General features: G+C 42.2%; 1 protein-coding gene across 1 annotated transcript; it reads left to right on the top strand.

Annotated features, from left to right (window-relative positions):
- The first annotated feature begins 215 nt into the window (after window positions 1-215).
- On the top strand, window positions 216-8877 carry LOC103914006 (chromosome unknown open reading frame, human C10orf128). Its single transcript, XM_009320619.1, has 4 exons — window positions 216-286; window positions 5635-5685; window positions 6535-6645; window positions 8849-8877. The coding sequence occupies exons 1-4, from the start codon at window positions 232-234 to the stop codon at window positions 8875-8877; spliced, it is 246 nt and encodes an 81-aa protein (XP_009318894.1). The 5' UTR covers window positions 216-231.
- The last annotated feature ends 600 nt before the right edge of the window (window positions 8878-9477 follow it).

Genomic DNA, 9477 nt, shown 5'->3' on the forward strand with positions numbered 1-9477 from the left:
GTCCACCTTCTCCACAAAACATTTTCAAGTGGGGAGTTTATTTATGTATTGAACTTAAGCCCAAAAAAGGGAACTTCTGCTTACAAATGTAACTACTCAGGATGTGACTGTAGTTTCCCATTATAGCCACATGACCTGCTTTGTTTGGTTTTTTTTTTTCCTCTAAAGACACTGCAGAGGAGCTAAATTCAGAAAATTTGGGTGAAATCACTCTGTTGTCAAAACTTCACAATGGCCTTACTAACAAGCTGGATATCAGTCCTAATGGCATTTCTTCTTCTCTTACGTAAGTGATCTATCATATTTCTTTTCCATCCTTTTTGAGAGCTTTTTTTCCCCTGAGCTTGGTGGGGTTATTTATTTCCCAGTCTAATTGTATGTATGTTGTTTAAAACTTTGTTTAGAACTCTGTTCCTTGGAGAAAGAATATTTGTTGAGACAGTGGGGTGTTTTGCTGAGTTTTCTAGCTAATATTTCCTAAACTGAGTGCTACGGGGTCAGCTGTGCGCAATCCAGAAGACACCATGAAGTTCAATACCTGCATCTTCGCAGATGAGATGGCAGAGCTGCTGAGCGTCCTGTTTGGCACTGTACAGAAAACAGTACTTCGGTAGAGTATAAGGAAAAAGTTGATCTGTGTGCATGCTATCTGCAAACCTCTTGATCTCTGTGACTCTCACTTGCAGGACTTTGATGCTCCTGACTCAGGCTGCTTCTAACGCCACCTGCCAGCCCAAAGCAGGGCTTTCTCATGCTCACAACTTGCCTCTTACTTCGCAGTTATTCACCTCCACTTTGTGCAGAGAAGAAGTGGGGCTCGTGGATAGGGAGTGTCAGCAGGGTTCATATTAACATTGGGACTAATGTGGGCTAATGGGGAGGATGGAGCTGGCAGCAGTTACAAAGACAGACGTTTACATGGGTTACTGTGGTCTCCGAGACGTTAGGTAAGGGGGCAGGCACCCTCTGGTGGCAAAAGCCTCATCTTTACCTAATGGACACCTCCCACACTACCCTACTTCATGCAGAAATTCATAGAAAATCATCATCTACCTTTGGGGAATCCCACAAGGGCAGTTTGCCCCACCTGAGTCATGCAGACCAGCTGTTCCAGCTTGCATCCACTGGATATCTGCTCCTGCCCTGGATTCTGCAAACAAAGCTATCCATAGATCTACAGCAGTGCTCTATCCTCTTGTAGTCCTTCTCAGGGTACACATAGAAATTTGTCACTCTCACTATCCTTTTTTGTTGGCCCTTCAAGCCCTCTGCACCTTTCTATAGACAATTCCAAGAGTCCAGAGGAATGGAGACTGTCCACCACACAGGACATGGATAACCAACCCTTCTTACAGATGTGAAGTCAGCAGTGACCGCTCCCTGGCTACTGATTAGTTATTGCTCAGCAGTCAAATGGCAAAAGTCCCATTTATACAGTAGCATTTGCTTAGAGCAAAGAGATGCAAACTCAAGAGCAGCAAGACACGTTCTACAGCAAAAGGCACTTTGCAATAGATAAAAGGAAAATGCATTAACGTGCCTCCAAGGGTCACATGGATAGGTGCAGGCAATGGCAAATCTATACGCCTTGGATGGAGGGCTGCCTGGCAAGCACTAGAGTTCAAAAAATTCCTGTCTTCATGTAGGAATGAATCCTGTCCTCATTTATTACTACAAAGAAGGATTTTGCCTTTAATTTGAAGACTGAGGAAGGACCCCATTTGCCTGGATGCCAACAGTGCCTATCTGATGAAATTTACATGTAGCTGGGAATTTTGCTACACTAAATACCAGCCAAAATACTTTTCTTCTTGTAATAATGGCTTTCAGGAATGATTTCCAGCAGGATCATTGCCTGTAACCTCTTTGTTGTCACGGGCATTCCTTATTTGACTCTGGAGTTGCTCGGACACCCACTGTGAGCCATCCCTTTTTTCCACCTTGCCTCTGGGTTTCCCACATACTTACTTCCTTTCCCATTTGCTGCCCCAAAGATGAATGGCACTGAACCCCTGGCTACTGCAACGCCACAGGACCGGCCACTATCTGCTGCAATGAGAAGGAGAAATCTGAGATGGGGGAGGAAGGGAGAAGAAAGTCACATGGAAACAGGAGGCAACAGAAGCAAAGGGACTAAGGCAAGTGCTGTGCACTGAGAGCGACAAGGCACATGTTGCTGTTTATCACTGCAGGTTATGGCTGGGAGTTGTTCACAATATCTCATAAGGTGGGGAAAGTGAGCTATTCCTGCTCCCTGATCTTATGCCCAAATTGCGTTCTGCACCACTTTCCTCACTGCGCTGACCTATGGGCAAGGCACCGCGTGAGCAGTTATGCAGCAGAGGGCACAGGGAGAACAGGACATCCCTCGGTGCGGCTCAGAAGCTGTTTTCTGCTTAGCCCAGCTCCGTGCACAGCAGGTGTGAGGAGGGCTAAGCCTGCCCGGGGATTCACGGAGATCACAGACCAGGGGCTCCCAGCCCGGTGTATTTATTTGTGGGTCCATCACCTGCTCAGCAGATGTACCTTGAGGGAGGTAACCGTACTGGCAGAGGACTGCAGTGGGCAGCCAGAAGCAAAAGCTTCCTCAGCTGCACACCTGGCTCCAGCATACCCGACCGAGCCCGGCTCCTCAGGCAGGCTGCCGCAGCAGATTCACACTTAACTCTTCCTCTGTCCCCCCACCTCTAACGTAAGACCTGCCTAGTCTGCAGTCTCATCTCCAGACTCGCTGCCGACACACACATAAAAACTTTCCCCCACCAGTTGGAGACACAGCCCATGCCTCTCACCAGCCTCCCAGTGCTGCCAGAGCACTATCTCTATTATAGTGCCAGTGGCACGCTACGCCTGAGCCAGGCACACAGGAGAGGTGAGAAAGCACCGTCAGTTGCTTTGAGATCCTTTGAAAAATGATCCACAAGTCACTCAAGTATAGATAGCAAATTCATCTGCAAGGCTCTTCCACCCAAAAGCAAATGTTCTCCACGTCCAGAGGGTTTGTTCAAGGCATGGGAGTTAGTCTAAACCCAGTATACAGAGACGAGGAGTCAGAAAGCTAGCACCAGGACTGGAGCGCTGCAGAATTTGATGCATCATTTCTAACCCCTCTGTACCAGCAGGTTTGTATACATCCCCAAAAGATCTAAATTGAAGATGGGATCTAGGTCAAATAGCAACACGTGTGTATTTGACTTAGTCAATCCAGTTCTTTCCACCTAAGAAGAAACTGAAACAAACAGAAGCCAGCTATCTAACACAGTCCTCAAAAGCAAACGGTATTTAAGCAGCATCCAGTAAATGATATTAAACCTTAATTAAAACCATATTGAAAGTATGAATTGAAAATGTTCTATCTAGTCCTGTGGGTTTTCAGAGATTTCCCTCCCTCCCTTCCTTTTTAAAAAGAAACTAATAATTTAATCTCAATATATTAAACTGACCTACATAAAATATTCCATGTAAAATATTATTTCTGCCATAAAACACATAATCTGTCACTGGTTTAATTCCATTAGAAAGCATACATTAAAGCATGTATTATGATCATTAGGATAATAAAAGTAATACAATATCACTTTTATTATGTTTGAATTTAAAACATTCTTCATATGAGCACAAAGAATAATTAAGGGGATGGAAGAAATGTGTTTTTTTTTTTAATTTATAATGAAATAAATTCACAGGCGAGAGCAAAGAGACTGGTTTTTAATCTGGAAAATCAGGAGCTATGCTTTTTACATCCACTGTGTAGTCTTAGATTTTTTTTTTTTTTTTAAATTTCCTTTTCTTTGTAACTTTGATTTTGGTCGTTTAGTATAGTCAGCTTTTGTGATCATATCTGCAACTGGATTCCCCACTCCTCCCAACTCCCTTCTCTGAGTGTCATGGGGTTTTTGGAGAGAAAACATTTCTGTTTGTATAAAATAAGTTTCCAGATGTTTTAATTATGAAGAAAAGTTTGTCAAAAAAGGACTTTCAGCTCAGAATTATAGATCCCAAAACACATTTGCTTTAAAACTCAAGGTTTTTTTAAGCTCGTCTCCAGATTTTTGAAGCTTGGTTTGTAATTTATGAAAATTTGGGATTAGAAATATGATTAAGACCAGGAAATAAAAACAAATCTGTTGTGAGCCACCCAACAGATCAGATTTTTCTGACATAACTGAGGAGGCCCCAGAGCCCACACTCAGCTCAAGAGAGAGTTTCAGCAGTCTGACTAGCAGACTCAAGATGGATTACTGTAAAGGTACCAAAATGGCTGGTTTTGGAGTGGGAGGACTATGCTTCAAGTTTAAAAGCAGTCATATTTCTAGCATTCATTTTACTGGACAAGAAATGAAAGCACGGCCCCCAAAATCTCAAGAAGATAGAAATATTCCTCCACAAGAAGTGGAGGAGAGAGAGGAGAGGCGAGCTGGGACTTACGATGTTGGACACCTTAGCAGTAGGAAAACTGGATGCATTTAAGACCTCAAAATCCCACTTGAGCTTCAGTCAGACGATACTCCCTCACAATTCCCCACTACAGTGGGGAATGCCTATGAAAAGACGATGTTGCGTGTAAAACAGCTGTCTTCCCACCAGGTCCCACATGTACTGCCACCCAGGCAGTAGATTGCCAAAGAGCAATAGCTGTAGGAGAGGACTTCATGTTCTGCCTGAATCACGTACAGGAGACAGAAATTTCATAGCATGCTGTTTTAAAATGCAGGAGTCATATCTGCCTTTAAAGCCTTGTCATGCTCCTGGCACCTCCCGCAGCTACACATCAGTTATGTCATTTGGAGCTACTTGAAAAGACTTGGTGGAAATATCCTTGCATGCCCATCACTGATTTAAGTATACACTTTGAGCAATTTCCTATAATAAGCAAGCAACATTAAAACTAAACACGACTTCTCTCCATTTTCTTGACTTTTTTTTTTGGTTTGGACAATTTTGAATCTGTTTCCTTCAAAAAGTATGTGGGAATGAATTGTTTTCTTCAAAGCCACTCCATTCTGAGGGCCTGCACACTCCGAGCATCAGGCAGCACAGCTCAGCAGCTTTATGGAAAAGGGAAGGGCCGGGAGGGTGTCCTTTTGATGAACAGGGAACTTGGCATGGGAGTCTCTGAAAAGGTTGCTTCCGGCCTATAACGTTTTCTTGCAAGAGGAAAAGACTCTCTTCTCTGCCAGCACTAAATCACATTTTGAAGACTGGAACTACAGGCAGGATTGGGACTCACATTTTCTGGAGAGGGGTGCTGGGGCGTGCTATATCCTCTCTTGTTAGCATGTCTTATTAGCTTTACTGCATCTGTAATCTTTTTCTTGATTTATAGCATCTTCTCTTGCATACAGCTCTTAGGCTTGCAGTGAGGAAACTCTGGAATGGAAACAGTGCTAAGACAACATAAAATCTTAAAATTGTATTTTCTATTCTGTCCAAAAACTGGCATGTGGTGGCTACATTCCTAGGATGTCCTCGTTAACCTGACTGATAACACTTTGCTACTCCAGGAAGCCTCAGATCCTTTCTTAAGCTTTACCAGGATCAACCATCCCCTTGGAAATAGCCAGACACGGCTTTCTCCTTGAATATAGAGCATTCTCCTTGATGTCCTAACAGGCTAAAATATTTCCATTTCAGATTTTTGGAGAGCAACGGTCTATGCTTCTGGAAACTCAGAGGAGGAAATAGGTGAGTTCATGGTGAGATTTTCGCTTGCAGACAGGAAGTTAGGGGCAAAGCAAATACAACAAAAACGAAGGTGCTTAGAAGACTTCATGTACTTTTTATGTGTAGAAGGTAATTATCTGATTGCAGGTTTGTACTTTGCCTAGCACAGCAGAGTCCTGCTGTGTGCCGGGGGCTTTTAAATTACTTCTAGGTAAATATAATGAGTGTAGGGAGGACAGAGCCTGGAACACAGATCCTGAACATGGGCACCCTCCTGCCTGACAGATGAAGGTGGACCCTTCTGTACACACAGTGATGCAAAATCGCAATATGGTTCATAGTTTACACTTAAAAATTCTCCTGCTTCCTCCCAGTGAAGACTTATAGAGGCAGAATAGTCAGGCAGGGCAGGAGGCTGGGGACTGGGGGTGGAGATGAAGCTGTGCGGGTGCAGCTACGGGAAGCGAGAATAAGAGTTTGGCAGGATACAGAGTGGCAAGGGAGTGGGGGTGGGGAATTTCACTTTGGGGGGAAAAGTAGAGCCCTAGCTCTAAAACTGAGCTGAGACCTGCACACACCAAAGGCTAAACTTGTTCTTTATCATAAAACGACATTGAGCCCCTTAGCCACAGGTCACATGGTTTCATGATGTGCAGTGGGTTGAAAGAGCAGTCTGGTATGTAACTCTTCTCAGCTACCTAGTCCGGCTCAGCATTATCAGCCCCTTCTGAAGAATAAATATGATTTATTTATTTATTTATTTTTAGGGATGCATTTAAACTTTGGAAACTTTGTGTCACATCTGAAACACAAAGACTGTATTTATTATTTAATGCTGTATACTCACTGGCTTGTTTTCAATTTTTGCAGATTTCACATATGTTATTATAGGAGTTACTCTGGGATTGTTTCTAGCAATCAGTTTCATAGCAGTAATAATCTGCATGATCAAAAAACAAATGATTGACAATGTCTTTGGAGGTAAGAAAAAATACTCCTTATTTCTTATCTAGAGATCTAGATCTCCTTATGTTCTGATACAGCAGATCTGAGCTTCAGTGTTAGGAACCGTGTATGTACTACAGCTCTGGTTTTCCTTTGAAGAACTATTTTAAAAGTGTCTGAAGTGCTGGAGTCCCTAGAACTGCAGATTCACATTTCAGTATAATCAACTCTGCTCTTTAGCCTTACAAGAGAAACAGAATTCTCTTCAGCTTACTGCCTGGGTATTTTTTAGAATAATTAATTTTTAAAACAAAATTCTGTCTATTCAACATAAGTTAAAGAGCCTGTTGGATTTGCAGGATGGACAAGAGGCTTGCTCACACTTCCTAGACAAAATTACTATTTATTTCACTGATTCTGGACTTTTCCTTCAAATGTGACTGTCTGACTCTTAAGATATGCAGTTTCCATCAGACTATATAGCAAAACTCCCTATAACTTTTCCACTGTGACTGGTTTTCAAGTTGCCACAGGAAAGCATGTTTTTCATGAGAAACAGCCAAAAGCTCTTTGATCTAACATCATAATTGCTGGTAGCAACAGCTCCTTTTGACTTTGGACCAGCAGTTTACAACCCATGGTTTTGGATTCAAATCCAAATTCTTAACATTAAACTGAATAATGCCCATCATTTCAGTAGACAAAAGTTAGTGACAGGCAGAATTTGTTCCATGGGCCTCCCCAGAGGCAATGCTGGTCCATGGCCCTCCGTCCTCTGCACAGATCCTCTCTTACTTGATAGGACTCCAAAGTGCTTCACAGAGCACTGTAGAGCAAATATTGTGATGATTTCTTCCACTGCTGAAATACAACTGTCGTCTGTGGCATGAGGTAACAGCACACAATAACACTCAACTGCAATTAAAAGCTAGAAATAAAAAAGCATAGCAAATAAAACAGTAACAGATAGGGGCAAATAAGGAAATGCAAAGTACTAACAGGTTGACCAGAACATCAGTACAAGCTGTTCTTTTTTTGCAAAAAAGAATCCTGGGACTTTGCTAGGGCAAATCTTTGCAACCTACATTTGCTTGTCAAGAGAGGTTTGTATTCTTACTAGCACATGAAAATTTGGCTTGGAAGGAAACCATAACAGAAATGGAAGCAGTGAGGCTATCTCATGAAATATGTGGGGAAATAATCCGTACAGAAAGAAGAGAGACTACAATAAGAGAGTTTGGGGACTGAAAGCATTGCTGTCTGTATGGCATCTCCATGGTGAATTTCTAAAAGCACCTTTGCAGCTCTGGTTGCATGCAAAGTGACAGCTCTTGCAATCCACTTTTAGAAACAAAGAAATTCTCATAAACGTAGACAGTTTCCACCACAAAAACGAGCCAGACGTTAAACAAGGAAAATGCAGTGAGAGAACTCAGTCAGGTTGCTACCTCACAGGACTAGGAGCTGCTTGTCCCTCCACTGTATCCAGAAATGTTTGCTTCTGTGGACAGATCTTTGCATTAACCTTCACGCGACAAACGAGAGGTAATTTCCTAGCATCCAGAACTGTCTAACCCTACTAAGACAGCAATGCACCACGACACACGACTTCAACAGTAGTCACAGACTTTTGCTTAGTAAAAAGGAGAGCAGAGTGGTGGTCTTAACTATTAAGCTTGGAGTGAAGTAGATTGAGCTCTCTGGGCCCAGTACCGCCACAGTGAGCTCAGCCTATCAGTCATGACCTGATTCCATCCTATTTACAGTAAACACTGGTCTTTTAAAGGATAATTTTGTAAACAGACTTCCCAGATACCCCATGAGGATACAAATGACAATGTAATGCCACTTGCTGAAAGACAAATGGCTGATGCATTCTGTAGTGGCACTACATAGCAGGCCTAAAGGGAAAGTGCTTCCGCCTCATTCTCATCAAGCATCTGCTCTCAAAGTTGTTTTTTAAGACACTCCGGCGATGTGCTGCAATCAAACTCAAAATAGCCAAAATATTAGCAAAGATACAGCTCTGAGAAAAAATACAGCTCGAAGAATCAAGAAGGGCTTTAGGAAGGTTGCATGACACTACTAATATCAAAGGGTTTTGCCTCAGAAAGGTTGGCTGGATCTTTACCAGCTGTAACTACGTTCTCCTGGTTGCATCCTCACAACTTCTGAGGAGGCCTGTCACCATTCTGTTCCTGGTTTCTTAACTAACCACATTTTCCTGTTCTCTCTTTAGATTCAGATGGCAAAATGGATAGAAGGTAAGAGTCATTGCCCTATGCGTTTTCTGAGGTGGTGTGATAGACAAAGTGTAATGTTTAACTCCTCTCTTTATGCATGATGCTTCCCCACAACTGTGATTTGAATGATAACACATAACACACATGCAAGCCTCTAGAGGACCATGATACGCAGTGTATCTAGTTGATCTGCATGGAAAAAGGAAATTCCTTGTAACAGGGCTTTAACATTTAAGAAATAGGAAAGAAATCCCAGCAAACTGATTCTTTTTAAAAAGAAAATCCTTCAAACACTTCTGATTAAGCTTTTTTTTTTTTAATTTGTACTATGTATTAATAGCAAAATCATCGAAAAAAAAAAGGATTTTTAAGGGACGAAAGCCAAAGGCCTTGTTTCAAAAGTGCTGAAGTTGGATGTTCTTTGGCATTGCTAGAACTCTTCCACATTTTTTTCTGAAACAACGTTTTTACTGTATTGTCATATATTCACAAACCCTTTAGATTAAAAAAAAAAAAGAAAAAAGGAAAAAGAAAAATATGTAAACCAGGGTAAATGGCTTCAGCCCATTACTGTGTCTGGATCTCAGTCTGAGAACTCCCTTCACTGCAGGCTCTTACAGGTCAA

This window comes from Pygoscelis adeliae, unplaced genomic scaffold (genome assembly GCF_000699105.1).
Source record: "Pygoscelis adeliae isolate BGI_AS28 unplaced genomic scaffold, ASM69910v1 Scaffold190, whole genome shotgun sequence".
Classification (NCBI taxonomy): domain Eukaryota; kingdom Metazoa; phylum Chordata; class Aves; order Sphenisciformes; family Spheniscidae; genus Pygoscelis; species Pygoscelis adeliae.

What these genes read in the sequence shown, in the direction of transcription:
- LOC103914006 (XM_009320619.1), top strand. Translation starts at nt 232, where the DNA reads ATGGCCTTACTAACAAGCTGGATATCAGTCCTAATGGCATTTCTTCTT. An exon ending in GGCATTTCTTCTTCTCTTAC is followed by an intron (nt 287 to 5,634) that starts GTAAGTGATCTA and finishes TTTCCATTTCAG; the next exon opens with ATTTTTGGAGAGCAACGGTC. An exon ending in GATTGACAATGTCTTTGGAG is followed by an intron (nt 6,646 to 8,848) that starts GTAAGAAAAAAT and finishes TTCTCTCTTTAG; the next exon opens with ATTCAGATGGCAAAATGGAT.